The sequence below is a fragment of the Oryza glaberrima genome, chromosome 9 (assembly GCF_000147395.1).
Source record: "Oryza glaberrima chromosome 9, OglaRS2, whole genome shotgun sequence".
In the NCBI taxonomy this organism is placed as follows: Eukaryota; Viridiplantae; Streptophyta; class Magnoliopsida; order Poales; family Poaceae; genus Oryza; species Oryza glaberrima.
This window is the reverse complement of record NC_068334.1, coordinates 16245848-16268018: the sequence shown is the minus strand read 5'-3', so window position 1 is coordinate 16268018 and position 22171 is coordinate 16245848. Positions and strand designations below refer to the sequence as shown.

Below are 22171 nucleotides of genomic sequence, written 5' to 3'. Positions count from 1 at the left end.
TCCACGAGCGAAAACTAGCTGAGTTCCACCACCTCTCGATGTGACGTTGACTAGTCAGGTGAAAAGCGGATTCACCCTCCCGAGTCACGACTTGTCAAAATACGTACACGCCTAAGTTATTAACTCGCGTGGAGACTCACTGGAACGCATGTGTAACTGCTTCCACCGTTGCATCGTTTGCAAATTAACTCAGCTTCAAGTCATCGCAGACATTTTGCGCAAATATTAATTGGAAATAATCTATTCCATCAATATACAAAATTCTTGTTACTTTCTACTCTGTACAAAAAAATATGTATAAGACGGTACTCCTAAAAAACGTGCTCTGCACAAACAATGAAGTATAGCTAATTAGCTATACAATGAAACGAATAAATGAATGGCCTTCCAGTAATCTAATCCAACGGTTGAGATCTAATAACACTAGCTCAAAAACTAGACGCTGCACCGGAAAATGGCGGGAACCAGGTGTCCGCTTCATCCAGCTTCATCAGGTCCTGCAAGCCATCCCAGAGCTGGTTGCTGCCGGCTTCGTCCGCGCCCATCTGCCAATCCACCGGCGTCGTCGTCTCCTCGGCATCCGCGCTGCACGGCGACAGAGTCGGAGTCATCTGCTCTGCCGTTGTCGTCGCCGCCGTGACAGCATCGCCGCCATTGCCGTTTCTTTGGCTGGGCATGGGCAAAGGCTCGGAGCACGGGAAGTTGAGCTTCGCGCGCGCGCCGCGGAACTCGAGGGCGGCGCGGTCGTACGCCCTGGCGGCCTCCTCGGCGGTGTCGAACGTCCCGAGCCACTTGCGCACCGCGCGGCGCGGGTCGCGTATCTCCGCTGCCCACTTCCCCCACGGCCGATGCCGCACGCCGCGGTACACGTTCTTCTTCCTCCTCCGCCTAACCCTCTTCCCGCCTGATCCTCCTGCCACCGCGGCCGCAGCAGCAGCAGCAGCATAATCCGTCGCCATTACCGCCTCCTCGTTCCCCGCCGCCTCGGCCCCAAAGAAGTCGCACCCGAGACAGCCGTCGATGCCGCACAGAGCACACGCCTCCCCGCACGCCACCGTGACGATCTCCGGCGGCGGCGTGGTGCACCCGGACACCACGTACCGCAGCGCCGCGACGATGATGCTGTGCTCCTGCTCGGACGAGATCCACCGCGCGGAGCTCGGAGCCTGATGACTACCCCCACGCTCATCAAGCTTGGTCTTGCAAGAATCCTGCCTCGCCGCCGCCATGGCCGGTATCACCTTCTTGGTCATGAGTGTTCCAGTGATCAGTAGGGAGCTAAGTGAGCCGGAGCTAGTAGTGTGCTTGAGGTCGTTAGCTGAAGCCGGGAGAGCGGGTGCACTTATATAGGGGGAGACCAACATCGAAAGTAACACGGCGACAGAACGGCGCCAGGACATGCTCCACGTCGTCGTTGATCTTTCCTCTTTCAGGCTTAACCCTGTGGAAAACGTGTGGTGTCGAGGGGATTTGGGCAGTGTGTGCTGTGCCGTGGGGCCGAGGTCACGTGTGATGCTGACTTAAGGCGTGAGGTCAGCGGGGAGGCGCCAGCAGCCAGCAGAGGCAGCGGCAGCAAACCAAGGGTAGAATAGTCTACCGGAAAAGGTCAAACCGGGTCAGGTTGTTTGATGACGTGGCTTATCCGAAGGCCGAAGCGGCGTTTCTGGACTCTTGGAGATGTCAACTCGCGCTAATTACCAGATTGCCCTCTCCTCGGCCGCGGCGACGAATCCCCTTTCCGCGGCGCCGCCGCCGCTAGGTGCCATACCGTCGATCTTCTCCGGCGGCGCCGAAGCACGCCGCGTCGAAGTCCTCCCCTCTCCTCCGTCCTCTCCCCTCTACTGGTTCGGCGGCAGCGCGGAGCGGAGATCTCCATCCGGGCCGATTCGGTGATTCTTCCTTCGGTTCGGTAAGGAATTTGCAACTCGCTTGGACAGATTTCCCTCTCGATCTGATAAGCGATTTTTGTCGGTTTTGCTATGTGCAATCAATCCCAACTATTTTCACTGTGATCCATGGAATTAGAGTAGAAAACGCACCCATTATTCAATTGCTCCATCTGCAGTATGATGAACATGTTGTTTTCTGCTAATATTTTTGAGTTTTCACCACCACCACCACAATTGCCTTCATTTAGAAGAGTATAGATAGAAGACAAACATTTTCATACTGCGCTGAGGTAAGGTAATTTCCAGATTGTTGTGGTAAACTACTAACACCAAGCGAATTTAAACAAAAAAAAAATCACTTCACAGCTAGTGGGGCAAAAGTCCTGAGGGCTGAGGCAAGAATAATACTCCACATTGAACCCTTGACACGTCAGACGGTCAGAGCAAATTTTAATAATTTGTTTGAATGAAATGGCATACTATCATATTCCAGGTATTTAGGATATCATTTAAATTTCTTTTCCAAGCATAAAATAGTCCTGACAAAAATATGTCTGTCATACAATCAATCAATCACTTTCTTGTTATTTAAGACATCATTTAAACTTCTTATTTCAGGCACAAAATAGTCCTGAAAGAAATATTTGGCCTAGTGGCGCCGCCCTGCTGGAACTCTAAGACCACTCTTTTCCCAGACGCAGTAATTGTTGCCGTGAGCAACGACATGGAAGTCTGACGGGATCAAGTTGCCCACATCATACCGAGTCCCAATCTTTGTGATCACCTTGTCATCGATCATGGCGACGTAGACATCTCCGTCAGCAGCAAGGATGTTCAGCTTGCTCCCAGGATGAATTCCATTTCTTGACCTCACCGCGGCCAATGTGCTGATCTCCTGCTTCAAGTTCCAGTCAAACACATGGTCGTAGAACTGTACAGATAGACGGAATGTTAGTTCGAGATTATGGTTAACAAATATCGATTTCTGATAGCGATGGAGATTATCAAGCTGAGCACTCACAATGCAGGGTACTCCAGGGTGTGTGAGGATGTAGGCGTAGCCCTGCATGACCTTGTCGGAGGGGAACGGCCATGAGTTCTGTGTGGAGCCAGTGTCATGATTGTCGATGAAGGTGACAGCCTTCTCCGGCAGCCAGCCAATCATCCCCGGCGCCTTGCCGTTGCCATCCTTCATCCGCCACAGCTCACCTTGCACCGCTGCCTGCAGCTCGCCCTTGGTCGTGAAGTCGAACGCCGATGCAGGGCCACCGACGGCCTGCGCCCAGTTCACCAACTCCTGCCGGTCACCGTCCTGGTTCCACGACGGCTCACCGTTGCCGTCGTAACGCATGTTGCTCCATATCTCGGCGACGACGAAGGACGGGTCGGTGTTGTCCACGTACGTCTTGGCAACGGTCGCCGAGTATCCCTTGGCGAAGTCGAGGCGCCAGCCGTCGAAGCCGACGTCGGACTTGAGCCAGTTGAGCCAGTCGGAGAGCTCTCTCTGCACACGCGTGTTGAGGTGGTCGATGTCGGGCGCCGCGCCGAAGTCTGCGCCAGTATCGCGGTGACCGCGGCCGTTGGAGTACTGCGTGTCGTCGCTGCAGATCATGTCGGGACCCCAGTCGAGGCGGCTGTCCGGCGTGCCACCCTCGAAGATGCAGTAGATGCCACGGCTATCCTTGTAATCCGCGCACCGGTGGTTGATGACGATGTCGGCGACGCACTTGATGCTCTTGCTGTGGAAGGCGGCGATCAGCGACCTGAGCTCTGCCCCCGTGCCGTACTTGGACGCGTCCAGGTCGTAGAGCCGTCCCGGCATGTATCCCTGTGGCGCGACGGAGTGCGACGGCGGCGGGAGCCAGACGTGTGTGACTCCGGTCGCGGCGATGTCGTCGACGTGGCTATGGAGGAAGTTGTACCACCCACCCTGCTTCTTCCATGACTCCCAGTTGAATCCCTGCACCAACATCATGTCAACGTGCAGGTACGTCAAATTTGTTCATAGCTAGGAACTATTTCCTATTGTCATGTGACATACTAACGGGAAGTACAGCAGATCAAATGATCAGTGAGACTCACCTGAAAGAGAACCTGAGCCTGGGCTAAGTGAGAGCCCAAACAGAGCAAGACGAAGAATAGGAAGCCGCTCATTGTGGTGGAATGCTTTGCCATTGCGTGTCTCAGATACAAGCTGAGTTGTGTGGATGGGGAATGCTGGTGCATGGGAATTTATAGGTGCAGCCCGGCATGCAGACGTACCTCTCCGGGTGAATTGATTGTTCAATTCGTTGGATAAGTTCAGTTGCTCCTAACGAGAAATGCAACGGCACGGCGACGAGTTGCGCTCATTTAAAAGAGGATAAAAAGGAGGCCAATAGGAAGTTAGATAAAGCCTTGGATAGCGTTGTGGGCTCCAGGTAAAGCTTCCTTTTGTTCTTCCCGTTCCCGTTCCCTGGAGGAGGCGAGGCTGTTCCAGGCTGCAGCCTTCCTTCATGCGATCGTCTCTGTTGGCGCACATCCACCGAAGGGCAGCTAGCTAAAACCAATTCGAATTTTGTTTCGCAATTAATGTTTTTTCTTTATTTCCTATGTTTGCTAGTTTTCTTCTTTGGTATCCAAATTACATTATACAATTCATCCATCCATCATGAATTTAATTATCCTTGTTGTACACGTACTTTTGCCGGACACTTCCTAGAATTAGAGCCTCATTGTTTTCTTTTTCAAGGGAATGCCATTCGGCTAGCTTTATTGATTGGAATTAGAGCCTCATTGTTTGTCCTATATAAAATCAACCGCTGCTAAAATCTGATTCAAAACATAATTCTGTAGTTGATTTTAGAATATTTTTAATGTATTTCTTTTGTAGCATTAGCTTTTAAGTTACTAATTAAAAACACATATATAAAATTTTCATTTATAAATTATTTTTTATCGCTAATGAACCATGTTTTGGCATCAAATCAGCTCTTGGCCAGTTGATGGGGCTCGTACATTCCATGTTAATTAAATAAAAAAGTAAATAAATCAAGGATGGAAATTCTGATTAAAACAAGAGTCCTCGCTAGAATTAGTTAATGAAAATTACTAACATTGAAGATTAAGGGCTTGTTCAGATTGTAGCCAAAATAAACCTTATTAAATTTTGGCAATATGGCAAGATGACAATATTGCCAAAATTTTGACAGGATTTCTTATGTATTTACTAAAACTAGCATGGTGCCCCGCGCATATTGCTCGGCTAGCATTATTATATTTTCTCTCATATAATAGCATATATGTTTTCTCATTATATTATTCAAAAATATTAAAATAACAACATAATTTTAAATTTTGCAATAACTTTACAAAACTACTAATATGTAATATTCATATTATATTTTATATACGTGTTAGTTATTAATTATTTTTAATACCAAATTTTAGTTATTTGTAATTATATATATTACTATATATACTCTAGACTCGTATTTTAATATTTATTTTTTTTAATTCTGAATTTTCTGTAAATTGTATTTCTATATAGACTCTATGCTCTTCTTCCAATATTATTTATTTTTATTTCTGAATTTTTATTATTTCTAATTGTATTTCTATGTGAACTCTAAACTCATCTTTCAATATTCTTTAATTTTTAATTTCGAATTTCAGTTACTTCTAAATTGTATTTCTATATTGACTTTAAACACTTCTTCCCATGTTTTTCTTAATTTCGAATTTTAGTTATTTGCTAATTGTATTTTTATACGGACTCTAAACTCTACTTTAATTTTACTATGTATATTCCAAATTTTAGTTAGTTTTAAATTCCTATATGACCTCTATACTCTACTTCTAATATTTCTTATTTTTTAATTCCGATTTTCTATTATTTCCTAATTGTATTTCTATATGGACTCTATACTCTACTTCTAATATTCCTTATTTTTAATTTCGAATTTCTATTATTTTCTAATTGTATTTATATATGGACTCTATACTCTACTTCTAATATTCCTTATTTTTAATTCTGAATTTCAGTTATTTCCTAATTGTATTTCTCTATGGACTCTAGTCTCCTCTTCTATTATTTCTTATTTTTTAATTTCGAATTTTAGCTATTTCTAAATTATATTTCTATATGGACTCTGCTTTTTCTTTTTCTCCGATTAATGTGAGAATTTCTAGGCCATAAGAGCGAACGTGGAGGCTCCTTTTTCTATTCCTTTAATAATATATATACTTTTAATTTTATTATGTTTATTCCAAATTTTAGTTAGTTTTAAATTCCTATATGGATTATATATTCTACATCTAATATTCCTTATTTTTTAGTTCAAAATTTCTATTTTTTTTCTTAAATGTATTTCTATATGGACTCTATACTCTACTTCTAATATTTCTTATTTTAATTCCAAATTTCTATTATTTCCTAATTATATTTCTATATGAACTCTATACTTTACTTCTAATATTCCTTATTTTTAATTCCGAATTTCAGTTATTTCCTAATTATATTTCTATATGGACTCTAGTCTCCTCTTCTAATATTCCTTATTTTTTGATTCCGAATTTCAGCTATTTCTAAATTGTATTTCTATATGGACTCTAGTTTCCTCTTCTAATATTCCTTATTTTTTAATTCCGAATTTCAGCTATTTCTAAATTGTACTACCTCTATTTTTTAAATAGATGACGCCGTTGGTTTTTTCTCACATGTTTGACCATTCGTCTTATTCAAAAATTTTACGCAATATGGACTTTGTTTTTTTATTTTTCTCCGATTAATGTGAGAATTTCTAGGCCATGAGAGCGAACGTGGAGGCTATTTTTTCTATTCCTTTAATACTATATATACTTTTAATTTTATTATTTTTATTCCAAATTTTTGTTAGTTTTAAATTCCTATATGGACTCTATACCCTACTTCTAATATTCCTTAATTTTTAATTCCGAATTTCTATTATTTCCTAATTGTATTTACTCTATACTCTACTTCTAATATTCTTTATTTTTAATTCCGAATTTCAGTTATTTCCTAATTGTATTTCTATATGGACTTTGGTCTCCTCTTCTAATATTCCTTATTTTTAATTCCGAATTTCAGTTATTTCCTAATTGTATTTCTATATGGACTCTAGTCTCCTCTTCTAATATTCCTTATTTTTTAATTTCGAATTTCAACTATTTCTAAATTGTATTTCTATATGGACTATAGTCTCCTCTTCTAATATTCCTTATTTTTTAATTCCGAATTTCAGCTATTTCTAAATTGTATTTCTATATGGACTCTGCTTTTTCTTTTTCTCCGATTAATATGAGAATTTTTAGACCATGAGAGCGAACGTGGAGGCTCCTTTTTCTATTCCTTTAATTATATAATAGATTTGGCAACAAACTAAACATAGACATATTTTTGGCAACTATGCTAAAAAAATAGTATGGTTGAAAATGGCATCAACCTAAACAGCCCCTAAAATGAAAGAAACCATCAATTAGATTTGTATAATAACATGGATCCATGTGGAAAAATAATGAAGTTCGGATTGAAAAATAGAAATTGTCAAGTGGTGCGACGTGGTGAATGTTATGATCCAAGAGGTCACAAATAAAATAGGGATAAACAAGGAGATGGTTTTCCTACCTATCCTAGTTGTAAGGTGAATCTGATATGCTCCAAATGGCTCTCACTGTCACTATTTTCGATAAAATGTAATCTATGTTGCTACAGTATCTGGTGTCTTTAATTTATGACAAGTACATATGAAGTTAGATTGATGCCGTTGTGGGACTATAAACCCTAATAGTATAATAGCACATATCACCGTCCTATGATGTAAGAGTGGTTGGAATGGCTCCTAGCATATTCTAAGAGAATATTCCTTTCAGTTAGCGTGGGCACCAAGCTTCATCTCCATCCTTCATGTACCACTAGCCACTCTACCACAAGCTCTAAATGTTCCCAACAAGGGCAACTTGGTTTAATCCTGGTCACCTACTAGGAAACTTGTATTAGCTTTAAGTCGGGACATGTCGGCCAATGACTTAGGTCATGTCTTGGTCGGATAGGAGGTGCGTTGCCTGCCCCCAAGGTTGTCAGTATCGGATACGTATTCTAGGATCGTTTTCGACTGGTATCACACTAGTATCGGGATATATAGCGTAGGATCATTAGAATCACTCTAGGAACAAGATACTAACTGTTTCCAACTAGACATTATTTGAATTCAAAAATCAAAACTATATGAATGCATTTGTGTTCATATCTTCGAAATCAATGTTAAATAAAACTATTAGTATTAGTAGGTACTTCTTGACAAATCTATCCTTATGTTATTTATTATTATCAATCTAGATCAGCTCTATATAATTAATATAAATATTAAATTAAACTTTTAAAAGAAAATATCATAATATCCCGATAACATAATCCTACTACTTTAGATAAATATACTACCTAAAATATCAGATACTAACAATCTTGCATGTCCCTGCTACAATAGCATGCGTGAATATTTTCTCTGTTAACTTCAAGGTCAAGCCCTCGCCTATTGATTCCTATTTTTGCCAGCCCACTTGAAAATAAATAGTGGAACCAATGGTTATTATGGTTCTTCTATCATACTTCTCAAAATATAGATCAATGTAACATTTTCTAGTACTATAAATCTGAATAAAGATCATCTATTAAAAATCTCTTATATTTTAGTACGGAGTGAGTAAAAACCTGCCGGATATCAGGTTCCATTGCACGAAGCAAGACATCGTGTACAACGAACGCCTATATATGGGTGGTCCAGTTCAATATAGCAGTGACAATATCAAACTTGATCTCTAAATGCTAGGTGGCCTCGAGATTAGTATGCAAGAACTCGTTAAGTACTTTTACACGTCGTAGCAATTTGAACCATTGAGGTTATCTGATGATACTACCGTGTCACCGGTTCAAAGCTTAGAAATTGTTACCGCGCATTGTCCGAAAAGTTCTTAAATTCACAACGAGGTAATTAAGTTAGTGTAACGCGCAAAAAGAATTGTCTGATGAAAAAAAAGGGGGAAAAAAAGAAGAAAAGAGAGTTCTGGCTGGCTTGGGCTGTAGCCCAATATAGCTAAGCAAGTAGTAGTGCACGCACAGCAGCAGGCCGTCGGTCCTAGGTCAATGCAAGCAGCATCAGCAGTAGTAGTGCTCAGGTGCTTCGTAAGGTATACTCTCTCCGTCCAAAAAAAGACAAACCCTGATTTTTGTATCCAATGTTTAACCGTTCGTCTTATTTAAAAAAATTATAAAAAAAATTAAAAAAACAAGTCATACATAAAATATTTATCATGTTTTATCATCTAATAACAATGAAAATACGAATTATAAAAAAATTTCATATAAGACGGACAGTCAAAGTTGGACACGGAAACTCAGGGTTTGTCTTTTTTTTGGAAGGGGGGAGTACAATGCACTGGACTAGTATGCAGGTTAATTAATTTCCCTAAAGTTTAGTGATGAGTCTGCTGTCAGGAACGTTTGCATTTGATCAAAACAGTGCTGCAACTGATTAAAATGTAGCAGTAAAGTCAATGGACTTTTGAGTTAAAATCATCTTTACTTCTAGAGGATACAAATATCATATCCCCAGGCAGGTAGAATACATAGAAATATCGGAGCAATGCTCAACGCTTTGCTCAGATTAAGAAATCTCATACAATCATAATCTGGTTATTTAGGATATAATTCAAATCTTATTCCAGGCACCAAATAGTCCTGAAAAATTTTCTTCGCCTAATAGTGGTGCCGCCCTGCAGGAACTCTGAGACCGCTCTTTTCCCAAATGCAGTAATTGTTGCCGTGAGCAACGACATGGAAGTCTGACGGGATTAAGTTGCCCACGTCATACCGTGTCCCAATCTTTGTTATGACCTTATCATCGATCATGGCGACATAGACGTCTCCCTCAGCAGCAAGGATTTTCAGCTTGCTCCCGGGATGAATCTCATTTCTTGATCTCACTGCAGCTAATGTGCTGATCTCCTGCTTCAGGTTCCAGTCAAATACATGGTCGTAGAACTGCACACATAGTCAATAAAAGAATTTAGTCGGAGAAACTGGTTGAGAAAATTAGATTTTTCTTTATGGCATTCGTATTCATGCAGCTGAGGACTCACAATGCAGGGTACTCCAGGGTGTGTGAGGATGTAGGCGTAGCCCTGCATGACCTTGTCGGAGGGGAACGGCCATGAGTTCTGTGTGGAGCCAGTGTCATGGTTGTCGATGAAGGTGACGGCCTTCTCCGGCAGCCAGCCAATCATCCCCGGCGCCTTGCCGTTGCCGTCCTTCATCCGCCACAGCTCACCTTGCACCGCCGCCTGCAGCTCGCCCTTGGTCGTGAAGTCGAACGCTGACGCAGGGCCACCGACGGCCTGCGCCCAGTTCACCAGCTCCTGCCGGTCACCGTCCTGGTTCCACGACGGCTCACCGTTGCCGTCGTAACGCATGTTGCTCCATATCTCGGCGACGACGAAGGACGGGTCGGTGTTGTCGACGTACGTCTTGGCGACGGCCGCCGAGTATCCCTTGGCGAAGTCGAGGCGCCAGCCGTCGAAGCCGACGTCGGACTTGAGCCAATTGAGCCAGTCGGACAGCTCTGTCTGCACACGCGTGTTGAGGTGGTCGATGTCGGGCGCCGCGCCGAAGTCTGCGCCGGTGTCGCGGTGACCGCGGCCGTTGGAGTACTGCGTGTCGTCGCTGCAGATCATGTCGGGGCCCCAGTCGAGGCGGCTGTCCGGCGTGCCACCCTCGAAAATGCAGTAGATGCCACGGCTATCCTTGTAATCCGCGCACCGGTGGTTGATGACGATGTCGGCGACGCACTTGATGCCTTTGCTGTGGAAGGCGGCGATCAGCGACCTGAGCTCTGCCCCCGTGCCGTACTTGGAAGCGTCCAGGTCGTAGAGCCGGCCCGGCATGTATCCCTGCGGGGCGACGGAGTGCGACGGCGGTGGGAGCCAGACGTGCGTGACACCGGTCGCGGCGATGTCGTCGACGTGGCCATGGAGGAAGTTGTACCACCCGCCCTGCTTCTTCCACGACTCCCAGTTGAACCCCTACACCAAGAACAGTCATGTCAAACGCAAGTCATTTTTTTTATGTAATGTGACATTGTACTACAGGATGCTTACCTGGAAGAGGACCTGGGCTTGGGCCAAGTGAGAGCTCAGACAGAGCAAGGCGATAAGGAGGAGGCTGCTCATTGAGGCTATGCGCTTTGCCATTGCTGCTTCTTTCGAGTAGCTGAGTTGTGTGGAGTGGCATGCCGGTGCATGTGAATTTATAGGTGCAGCACGGCAGCCACTTGGCCAATGGATGGATCGTTGTTGGATAAGTTCGGTTGCCCCCAACGAGAGAAGAGGAGAAACGGCAGCGCTGCTATGTGGGCTATCTCATTTATAAGCAGATAAAAAGGGCGCGTGAGATATGTATGCGTCGTGCTATGCAGCCTTGGATGGCGTGCGATGCAGGCGCAGGGACGCCGCGAACAGAGCGCGGCCGCCGTATGGGTGGTCCGTTATTGCGCGCCTTTCTGATGCGTATGCGCGCCGCGCGGCTTCGGTTTGTAACTTCCGTGCTGGCTGCCCATGGTCTTTTGAGGTTTGATCGCATCAGCTTCAGAAGCTTTCGGCTCTGGCTGCTGCGCCCTAACACAAATTGGCTACCATTTATCCTCTTTCTTTCTTTATTCTTTTTTCCGGTTTGTGTGTATGATTTATTCAGGTTATGGTATCCTGCGATTCTGCACTGGTTAGTTTCCAGGCCGTTTGACTACCTACGGAGTCCTGTTTTACCGCTTGAGGGACGCGCGATTGAAAATGGGGTTAATTGTATCTATGCCACTGTAAATGTGGCAAATTAAAAAAATACTATTACTATTCGTGATATCGGCTAGGTGCCACTGGAATTTTAGTAAATTGGATTCATGCCACCCCGTCGCATGTTCCGTCCTTCCCCCGTTAATTTCCTAACTAGGTGCCGTCTTTCTACTTCGCCGTTGAAAGCACCGCCGAACTCGACGACCAGCGCCTCTCGGGGGATGGTCTCTGGCCTCGACTTCGGCCTCCTCAACTCGTCCCGCGCCGGCCCACTCCGCCGCGGCGCCGCCATCAAGACCGGCACGCGCGTGTTTGCGGACTCGAGGACCTCGACCAAGTGCCTGGTCTGCCGTCTGCCGAGGAGGACGCGGCCAAGTGCCTGCAGTCTGTCGACGAGTTCCATGGGAGGGGACGCGTGGTTGAGAGCAGCTTGCGGCGCAGCATCAGCAGCACAAAGCCACGGCCACCGTGGTTCAGCCCGCCGCCACCGCCGGAATGAAGCTGGCTTGTTGCTGCTTGTAGACGATGACTTGGATGAGGTTACCGCAATTGACGATGAGGACGAGGAGACGGTGAGGATGAGTGATGCGATGGGGACGGGAAGAGGCGCCGTACGTGACGGGCGGCTTCAACGAGCACCGCATCCAGCGCCAAATCCGGCCGGGCTTCTGCTCGGTGAATGTCAACCACTAGATGCCGAAACGGTTGTTGTTGCTTGATGATGCAGATCGACGACGAGGTTGCTACTTGATGCAGCTTGACGAGGGTTGCTTGTGGCTGGCATGCCGGCAGCTAGGGGACGACGGACCGGGATGGAAATTGGATATGACTGGTTGCTGTTGCTTCAAGATGAATGGGCCGACGACTGAGAATGACGCCGGTGAGCGCCATCCCGTCGTGCGCGTCGTCCACCACGACGGCGCCGTAGCGGGTGAGGAGCGGGTCGGCAGCGAGGAGCGGAGGACGACGCCGGCCGGCAACTCCACCGCTCCGCCTCCTCGACCCCTCGTCTCCGTCCGCCGGCCACGACGCCGGCCGGCAACTCCGCCGCTCCGCCTCCTTGACCCGGCGGCTCCGCTGTCTGCCGCCCACAACGCCAGCCTCCGTGCCCTCAGCCTCCTGGAAAGAGCGACGGGAAGGACGGAAAGTGTGACGGGAAGGATGGAAAACATGACGGGGTGATATGGATTTAATTTCTCAAAATTCTAGTGGCACCTAGCCGATACCGTAAATAGTAGTGGTATTTTTCTAATTTACGACATTTGCAGTGGTATGATCCAATTAACCCTTGAAAATGACGATAAGATGTCACATGCGCTCTTAGCATCCGTTTTTCCGTTTCCACAAGAGTCCAAGCAGCATCGGCCCATATATATTTCTCTTTGAACGGCCCAACGAGCAGCCTTTTAGGCCCAGTAACATGTTAGCCCGATTGAAAAAAATTAGGAAAAAGTACACCGTAGGTCCCTCAACTTGTCATCGAGTTACAAAATCGTCCCCCAACCGCAAAGCCAGATACAATGCATCCATCAACTTACAAAACCAATGCAAACTACGTCCCTCGGCGGTTTTGACTCCGGTTTTTTCCGACGTGGCAGTTGACTCAGCATGGGACCCACGTGGGCCCCACACGTCAAGTGACCACGTACGTCATCATCTCTCTTTCTCTTTCGTAATCCACGTCAGGGTGGTCCACGTCCGTGTCGGCGCGCGCAGCAAGCAGTCTAGGCCGTCTGCGTTCCCGATTGTCCAAGGCGCGTTGGCTGCGACGGAGACCACCATCCTGGTGCCGACGCCAATGTACTCGTTCGCCTCGTCACACTCGGATCTCGAGAGCATTGCCAAGTCTAACCCGCACCCGACGCCACCGACAAACAAAGCTTTGTACATAAAGACTTTGTTCAAACATACAAAATTTTGTATATACAAGTTTCAAACAAGTTGAAGTAGTGTGTTTGTCTACCCTTATAAAAAAATTATGCATAGAAACATTATATACACATAAACTTTATATATACAATAGAATTGTATACATATACGATTTTGTATATACACTTCAAACAAATTAAAAAACAAGTTGCCTATGCCAGCTTAAAAAGGGAAAACGAGATGATCATAAGCCCATAAAAAGATTTGTTAGAAAATGAAAAGCTGAAAACCATGTGAGCCAAAAAAAAAAGGTACGGACAGGATTGCACGTGCATGGTCGATCGCCCGTTAGCATTTTCACCTCCTTAGACCCTTCCTGTGATTATAGCACCTATCAACCTTTTTTTCGAATAAGAGGACATGAGGATGGCCTCTTTTCATTAATAAAGGAGGAGAAATGAGTTTACCTATAGGTGTTAGCAGGATTTGCCTGGTAGGACCGTAGGGGGCAAAAAAAACTTAGAGAGATAACAATGTTGTGAGAGTAGGTCTGGGTGTATGTCTCTGGCCTCCTACTTTATTTTTGCTATAATGATAGTAGGCGTTGATGTGATGCGTTGGAAGCCTGGAACACATGCATAAGCATTCCTCTCTTTCCATATTTCCCAACTGACTAGGAGAATGAGTGACCGGAGCGTGTTCTTCAATATTCCGGTTGTGTGGGCTAAGGTTGCCCACCAAGTTTTCCACCATATCTATGGTGTTTCATTGCTCCATTTGTAGGTTGATCTGTGCCCACCTTGCTATGGCTCCCGAGATTCTCTTTGTGACTTGGCAGTGTGCTATGAGGTATATAGTTGTCTCGTTGCAAGTTTAACATAGTGGGCAAATTCTTTGGTTGGGTCATCCTCACCGTTGTACTTGGTCGGTTTTCCAAAGCCTATTTTGCAGTACCAACCACGTGAAAAACTTATATTTAGAGGGACCATGGCTTCTAGATTATAGAGCGAAAGTGCACCTATCCTATAGTATCGAAGCATTCTCTAATCTCAAAGCATCCTTCTTCCCCACTCTTTCTCTTCCTTGTCCATGTCGCTTTCTCTCTCTATTTCCGTCCATATGGCTTTTCATGAGCCAACCCACGGGTTCTAATTTCTACATAAATTCATGCAGGCTTCAACTTAGAGGTTTCAAATTTCACATTTTTTTAGGAATATTATAAGAAATAGATAAATGGCAATGAGAATAAGAAAAAAAAATTAGGTGCCCATAGCATTAAATACATTGCCATCTAAAAAAAATTTGATGTGGCACGCCAGTGAGAGAAAGGGAGAAAGAAGGAAAAGTGAGAGGATGACATGTGGATGTGGGCCCTTATGTCAGTGGGTCCAAAATATTTTTTTATGTGAATGATAAATTGTCACGCCCTGAACTAGCCCCGAGCGGAACTAGCCCGTGACGCTCCAAATTAACCTGTTAAACGATACCAGTCCCAGGAAACAGTGCTGGTATCACGGGAAGACAGTATATCACAGCAACAGAGGTCTCTTTACTATAGAGTAGGAGTACAGTCATGTTGGGCTGCGGACAGATCCCGAGCTCACAACTGCATTACAAAAGAGAAAGCGGAAGCCAAGACTTGGACCAATCATCACAGGCGCGACTTGGGAACTAGGCCGAAACCCTAAAACTCATCGTAGCCGACTTGCTCCTGGAAGAACTCCTCGTCAGCGGGGGCCACATCATCTTCTTCAGCAACTAGGGGGGGATTATTTATGTAGAGCAAGGGTGAGTACAGGAGTACTCAGCAAGCCATGGGAATTAAGTGTTTAATGCAGGCTTCAAGGGAAAGGCTGTTGTTTTTTGCAATTGATTTTATTTAAACTCCCTTTTGGAACAACTAAGTGAGTGCTTCTCAAACGACACGGATGGGACAGTGCGTCACGTCTGGTCGGAGTATGTGTAATGTATCAGTCTTTGAATTGATCAGGGTTGGCACCCGGCCAACAGCTTTGAAACGGCCACCCGGGCCTAGCTGATCCCATCAACCACAGATTTTTCAAACATCGAACCCATTCCACAACAGTAATTTCACAAAGCAGTAGTCAATCAAAACTATGCTAGGAATCACCTCACATCCGCCCATGACCGTGGGCACGGCTGTTCGAACAGTTTGTTAACCTTTGCAGAGGGGGTACACTTTACCCACACGACATTACTAACCCGGATCACCCAGCCCGTGCAGAACAGCCACGTCTGGAGACCTTGAGGCTTTCATGACAAGGCATTTCGAAAGCCGACACAGGTTTACCATATGCCAACGAGAGGGGTCCCAGACCAACACCAGGTTAGGTCCCAGACCATACTGTGCCAGGAAGCCCGGGGATTCTCCCCGACACCACCCCGTTGAATCCACATGTCTCTTGGCATCAAGGCTCCCCCGATTAGCAATTTACTCCGCCAGGGGTGTCCCATTTCACCCATGTGGTCGCACTTGTCTTATGTTCGGATGAAATTCCAAGGAAACGGTCCTTAAGTGCAAGAGCGGGAAATCGTACTCCCGGTACGTTCCCCGGTCCGCGATTTTGGAGATACATTTAGTTCGCAAGCACCAACCCAGGTGTCGGGTTTTCCAAGTCTTTTGTAAAACCCAAGTTTTACCCATCGTTGGATGTTTTATATTTGAGGGAAGGTGTTCCGATGCGTGTGCCCGAAGGCCCGTACATCGAAGCACAACAGTCGACAAAGGAGGGTTAAGTGTTCAATAATTCAAGGAGGGTAATTGCAGCAATTAGGATTGGGGGCCGACGGGCTATCTCGCAAGCCGCGGCCGAATTACTTGTGTTAATTCTATTCATGCAATATTTGCGAAAAGGAAATACTTGTATTTAAATTATAGGTGCAAGATGATCAAAGGTGACTTGCCTTGCTCGAGATCTTGAGCTTGATCTTCGAAATCCTCGCACTGCGGGTCTTCGGGCTCCGAAACTACACGCAAAAGGGACAACTCAACAAACGGCGAAAATAAAGCCCTATTATTGACCTCTAAGCATGCCATTAGATAGATCTCGAGATTTGAGGAATTTTGGAAGTTGAACGGAGTCGAACGGATGTACGGTTGATAAGATATTGAATTTCTAAGATTATTGGATTTTTGATCTAAAGGAAAAGGATTTATTTAAATCCTTTTTTTGAGAAAAGAAAAGAAAAGAAAGAGGGAAGGGAATTAGACTTCCCTCGGGCGGCTAGGGCGCGCCCCAGAGAAAGGGGCGGCTCGGCCGAACTTAACGGGCTGGCCGGCCCGAGAAGGCGGCCCAAGGCGTGTGCGCGGGCGGGGAGGAGAGAGAGAGAGAGCCGGTGGGCCGGGTCCATCTCGCGTGGTCCCGAGTGGGACCCGCTTGTCGGCGGCTCGGCCCACCATGCGCGAGGTGCACGCGGGCGTGCTAGGGTTTGGGAAGGGGAGGCGCGGCGCACGCGTGGTTCGCGGAGGACGCGGTGCGCGGCGGGCCCACGCGCAGCCTCACGGCTCACCGTGGACCATGCGCACGGGGAGGGTGGAACGGAGGAAGCGGCTGACCGGGTCAGCCGATCCAGTCGTGCCGAGGTGGCACTGACGTGGCGCCTATATGGCTACCACGCGGGCCGGCTGGAGGAAGACGAAGGCGCCGGTCGCGAATGGATGGCGGGCGGCGGTGGTTTCTCCGGGACGTCGTGCGACGATGAGGGGCGACGGGGTGTACACCGGAATGACGAGGGAGAACGAGAGGGAACGAGCCAACGGCTTGGATTCGCCGGAGGGAGTTCGTCGGCGGCGGATTGCGGTGGCGGCAACCGGCGGCGAGAAAAGGGGGAAATTCCTGGCGGTGAGAGCATCTACGCGGCTACGGTAATGCATTCCTAGCACCGGATTAGGAGGAAACACACCGTGGGAGGCCGGCGACGAGAGGTGGCTACCGGACTCGGGCGGCGACGGCGGCGAGCCCACTGCGAGCGTCGGCAGCAGTCGGGGCGGCGCCAGTTTGCTACGGGGAGGCTACACATGCTACTAACCGAGTCTAAGGGGAGGAGGCGGAACGAGGAGGGAGAACGGGGAGATGCACTACCGTGCGGGCGGGCGCAGTGACGATGGCCGACGGCGCGGGGCGTGATCGCTCCGGCCTCGGGCCGGGGAAGAGGAAGGAGAGGGTGCGCCCGGAGTCCACGTCACGCGTCCTTGCTCGTGCTGGCTTCTCCGACACACGCGACGACGAACGGCGACGACGAAGAGGGCACGGGCGTGGCGGCAATGGCGAGAGACGAAAACGAGGGAGATTGGTTTGGGGAGGGGCTTGGGTTTATAGGGTGGCAATGTCGGTTCGGAAACCGACCTTGGGTGGTCAAGAGCGAGCTAGCGCTCAGCGGTCGCGGCCAAAACGGCGACAGAGGGCATGACGCCGGCGGTGGAAGAGAAAAGGGAAAAAGGAAGGAAGAAAGGGGACTTGCCCCTTGCCTCTTTAGGAAAAGAAGGAGGGAGAGAGGGCGACGCGACAGAGGGAGGAGGAGCTCTGCCTCTGTCCCTTGGAAGCTAGCGCGCGGTGGTGGCGGGGCCGGGTCGATGACGACGGCGATGATGGAGGACCGGTTTGGAGCGGAGCGGCGACACGGGCGGCAGACGCGGGGCAGGCGCGGCAGGTGCTGACGGCGGCGGCGACTTGCCGGTCGGCCACCACGGCGTGCGCGCACGGGAAGCAACGGGGCGACGCGATGATTTGGGCGGCGTTGGCAGGAAGCGGCAGCGAGGGCGGAGGGCGCTCGGCTCGACGTCGGCTCACGCGCACACGCGCGCGCGGCGTACGAGCAGAGCGAGGGAGGGGAGAGCCGAGGGAGAGGCGCTCGGCGCGGCGCGGCTCACGCGCAAGGGCAGAGCGAGGGAGAAAGGGAGAGAGAGGGAGAGAGAGAGAGAGGGAGGGAGAGATAGATGGGCCGAGAGGAAATTGGCCCACCGAACCTGAGGGAGGCAAAATAGATTTTTGCGGAGGAATTGAATTGGGAAGGATAATTGAGATTAGGGTTTGGATTTGACGATGGATCGGGGATTCGAGATCCGGAATGGCACGGAGACTGACTGCAAGCGAAGAAACAATTTTCGCAATTAGGGTTTTTAGAATTTAAATTTTCCCGCTAGGCGCTACGACGGAACGGGCGCTACATAAATGGATTCCCATTTTTTAATTCTAATGCCACATAAGCGCCATATCAACACCACGTCAACACTGTCACGTCGGCGCAACATCAGCGAAACAACCCACCAAAACCACCAAGGGAATCAAATTGTACCGGTTTTAATAATTGTGGGTTAAGATATTCGGTATTGTGGTTTAGGAATTCGAATCAAATTCAACCACTAGATAGGGGAATCAAAATGAACTTATTCCTTCTGGAAGGGCCGTGGCCCATTAGTTATGCAGCCCTTATCCCTGACGATAAGTCCATATAGTTCCTGCTCTTGACTGGGCTCATGTAGCCTTCTTCCTTTTTCTTTTCCTTTTTTATGAGAAGCTAGCCCATGCAGTGATGCAGCCTTCACTATAGCCTAGTTTCAAAAAAGTTATTGTATTGGATTATCTGCATGGTTATAGATATAACTTGAATATTGTGGTAAATAAACTTAATAAATATACGGTAGATAGATTTTTTAACGAGAAATTGTACTTTTAGAGGAACAAATAATGCATAGAAATAACTTAGTGAAGGAGCTGAAAAGAACATGGACTAAGGATTCGTTTGAACTACTTCCTTCGTTTCATAATGTAAGTCATTCTAGTATTGCCCATATTCATATAGATGTTGATGAATCTAGACATATATATTCTAGCAATACTAAAATGACTTACATTATGAAACGGAGGGAGGAGTAAGTCTTAAGTGAGCTTATAAGCCGTACGTAAAATAAGAAATATCATTAGTATATAATTAATTAAGTATTAGCAATTGTAAACTTAAAAATGGATTTATTATATATTTCAAATAATTATGTAGATTTTTTCAAAAATATACTATTTAACATTTGAAAGAGTGCTAATGATGAACGATGAAGTAGCTCGTCCGATAAGCCCAAAAGAACGCAACTAATTAAGTATCTTACCATCAATAAGGTCCAATTTAAGTAATCATAGAGAATATTCTATTGTATTTTTTACTTGTATGTTAAAAATTTGGAGTAAGAAAGTTTTCTAGCAAAAGATATATTCAAAATTTGGTAAGATTTCCGGGATGAACTATAGAAAACAGAGCAGTATATATTGGTAAGATTTCATAAGCTATATATGCAAACAGAAACGAACATTTCTCGTACAAATTATTAAGAACTTTTTTTTTGCGACCAAGTTATTAAGAACTGTGTAGCTAGCTTGTGAGCCGTTTCTAGCGCCGACCTTCTGGTTCTGGGACTCTAAGGCCGCTCTTCTCCCAGACGCAGTAGTCATTGCCATGAGCCACGATGTGGAAGTCCGACGGGATTATGTTGCCCACGTCTATTCTCGGCCCGATCTTGGTGATGACCCTCTCGTCGACCATCGCCACGTACATGTCGCTCTCCGCCGCCAGGACGCGCAGCTTGCTCCCGGCGTTTATCCCGTTGCGCTTCCTCGTCGCCGCCAGCGCGTTGATCTCTTGCTTGAGGTTCCAGTCGAACACGTGGTCGTAGAACTAAACAACACAAAACAAAATTGTCACCTATGAATGATGAAGCATCGATCCATGGATGTTATAACAAGCTTTGAGAAGTTAATTGCGTACGATGCATGGTACTCCTGGGTGGGTGAGGATGTAGGCGTAGCCCAGAATGACCTTGTCAGACGGGAATGGCCACATCCGCTGCGTCGAGCCGGTGTCGTGGTTGTCGACGAAGGTGACGGCCTTCTCGGGATACCAGCCTATCATGCCCGGCGCCTTGCCGTCCTTGTCCCGCATCCGCCACAGCTCGCCCTGCACCGCCGACTGCAGGATGCCCTTGGTCGTGAAGTCGAACGCCGTCGCCGGGCCGCCAACCTGCTTCACCCAGTTCACGAGCTCCTGACGCTGGCCGTCCTGGTTGGCCGCCGGCTTCCCGTCGCCGTCGTAGCTCAGGGAGTTCCATATCTCCGCCACGACGAAGCTCGGCCTGGCGTTCTGGACATACGTCCTGGCGACGGCCGCCGAGTAGCCCTTGGCGAAGTCGAGGCGCCAGCCGTCGAAGCCGACGTCCCTCCTGAGCCACCTGAGCCAGTCGGAGAGCTCCCGCTGGACGAGCGGGTTGAGGTGGTCGATATCGGGCGCCGCGGCGAAGTCGGCGCCGGTGTCGCGGTGGCCCGTGCCGTCGGAGTACTGCGTGTCGTCGCAGCAGATCATGGAGGGGCCCCAGTCCAGGCAGCCGCGCGGGCCGCCGCCCTTGAAGATGCAGTAGACGCCGCGGCCGTCCTTGTCGTCGGCGCAGCGGTGGTTGACGACGATGTCCGCGACGCACTTGATGCCCTTGGCGTGGAAGGCGGCGATGAGCGACTTGAGCTCCGCCTTGGTGCCGTACTTGGACGCGTTCAGGTCGTAGAGCCGTCCCGGCATGTAGCCTGCGTGCATGCACGGGAAAAATCGATTTAAACACATGCATGCATACATGTCAATTGCCTGATGAGCTAGATCAGCTGGTAATTGCAGTAAGACACTGGCCGTAACACACTTTACGTCACGTAATATACTCCCTCCCTTTCTAAATATTTCATACCGTTTATATTTTTAAATATGTTCAACCGTTCATCTTATTTAAAAAATTTAAATAATTATTAATTCTTTTCCTATCATTTAATTTATTGTTAAATATACTTATATGTATACATATAGTGTTACATATTTCACAAAAATTTTTAAATAAGACAAACGGTTAAACATATGCTAAAAAGTTAATGGTGTCGAATATTTAGAAACGAATATGCTACAAAGAGAAGCGTAACGAGATGAAGGAGATGCATGGCTTGCTGGCCTTGAGGCGAGACGGAGTGCGTGGGAGGTGGGAGCCAGACGTGCGTGACGCCGGCGCTGGCGATGTCGCCCACCTGGTCCTTGAGCAAGTTGTACCAACCACCCTGCTTCTTCCACGAGTCCCAGTTAAAACCCTGCACAAAAATGTTACAGACACGTATTCGGTTGTACGTGAATTATATTAGCCGTTCTGACTTGCTGTCGATAATTTTACACAGGTGAACCCCCTTGCCCGTTTATGGGTGAAATGAATAAAGCACCTGGAAGAGGATCTGCGTCTGCGCGTGCGCGACGTCGGGCGTGAGCCAGAGCAACGCCACGAGGAGAAAGCCACACAGGGCGGCCATTTGCTTCCCCATGGCCTACGTGCAGCCGGCCGGACACTTGTGAAAGGGGAACCCTTTGTGCTGCTGCTCTCTTGCTGCCGCTGCTCGCAGCGTCGTCAAGTCAGCTAGCTGATCGCTTGGAGACTTGGACAATGATCGATCGGCTCTTGCTGCGTGGAGAAGAAATCGTCTCCGGGCAAGTATTTATAGTAGTGCGGGGATAGACGGCCGGGATGCTCCTGGTTTTCTGGATTGGCT

At 47.3% G+C, this 22171-nt stretch overlaps 4 protein-coding genes across 4 annotated transcripts; all 4 read right to left on the bottom strand.

The window, feature by feature from the left end:
• Window positions 1-178: 178 nt before the first annotated feature.
• Window positions 179-1364, bottom strand: LOC127784618 (ethylene-responsive transcription factor ERF109-like). The gene has a single exon (XM_052311962.1). It carries the CDS (start codon window positions 1362-1364, stop codon window positions 429-431), a length of 936 nt encoding a protein of 311 aa, XP_052167922.1. The 3' UTR covers window positions 179-428.
• A 1174-nt stretch (window positions 1365-2538) lies between these two features.
• LOC127784617 (alpha-amylase isozyme 3C) lies at window positions 2539-3870 on the bottom strand. The gene is made up of 2 exons (XM_052311961.1): window positions 2911-3870; window positions 2539-2820 (listed from the first exon to the last, which is right to left on the bottom strand). The coding sequence occupies exons 1-2, from the start codon at window positions 3862-3864 to the stop codon at window positions 2539-2541; spliced, it is 1236 nt and encodes a 411-aa protein (XP_052167921.1). The 5' UTR covers window positions 3865-3870.
• Window positions 3871-9642: 5772 nt separating this feature from the next.
• On the bottom strand, window positions 9643-11132 carry LOC127785192 (alpha-amylase isozyme 3B). Its single transcript, XM_052312618.1, has 3 exons — window positions 11040-11132; window positions 10026-10964; window positions 9643-9927 (listed from the first exon to the last, which is right to left on the bottom strand). Exons 1-3 carry the CDS (start codon window positions 11130-11132, stop codon window positions 9643-9645), a joined length of 1317 nt encoding a protein of 438 aa, XP_052168578.1.
• An 8865-nt stretch (window positions 11133-19997) lies between these two features.
• On the bottom strand, window positions 19998-21946 carry LOC127785138 (alpha-amylase isozyme 3A). The gene is made up of 4 exons (XM_052312559.1): window positions 21848-21946; window positions 21589-21721; window positions 20373-21178; window positions 19998-20282 (listed from the first exon to the last, which is right to left on the bottom strand). The coding sequence occupies exons 1-4, from the start codon at window positions 21944-21946 to the stop codon at window positions 19998-20000; spliced, it is 1323 nt and encodes a 440-aa protein (XP_052168519.1).
• Window positions 21947-22171: the final 225 nt, after the last annotated feature.

Bases quoted from the DNA above. Each gene is read 5' to 3' on its own strand.
- LOC127784618 (XM_052311962.1), bottom strand. From the start codon at position 1,364: ATGTTGGTCTCCCCCTATATAAGTGCACCCGCTCTCCCGGCTTCAGCT.
- LOC127784617 (XM_052311961.1), bottom strand. From the start codon at position 3,864: ATGATGTTGGTGCAGGGATTCAACTGGGAGTCATGGAAGAAGCAGGGT. The intron at 2,821-2,910 runs GTGAGTGCTCAG...CTATCTGTACAG, and splicing joins ACCCTGGAGTACCCTGCATT to TTCTACGACCATGTGTTTGA.
- LOC127785192 (XM_052312618.1), bottom strand. From the start codon at position 11,132: ATGGCAAAGCGCATAGCCTCAATGAGCAGCCTCCTCCTTATCGCCTTG. The intron at 10,965-11,039 runs GTAAGCATCCTG...TTCTTGGTGTAG, and splicing joins AAGCCCAGGTCCTCTTCCAG to GGGTTCAACTGGGAGTCGTG. The intron at 9,928-10,025 runs GTGAGTCCTCAG...CTATGTGTGCAG, and splicing joins ACCCTGGAGTACCCTGCATT to TTCTACGACCATGTATTTGA.
- LOC127785138 (XM_052312559.1), bottom strand. From the start codon at position 21,946: ATGGGGAAGCAAATGGCCGCCCTGTGTGGCTTTCTCCTCGTGGCGTTG. The intron at 21,722-21,847 runs GTGCTTTATTCA...ATTTTTGTGCAG, and splicing joins AGACGCAGATCCTCTTCCAG to GGTTTTAACTGGGACTCGTG. The intron at 20,283-20,372 runs GTACGCAATTAA...TGTGTTGTTTAG, and splicing joins ACCCAGGAGTACCATGCATC to TTCTACGACCACGTGTTCGA.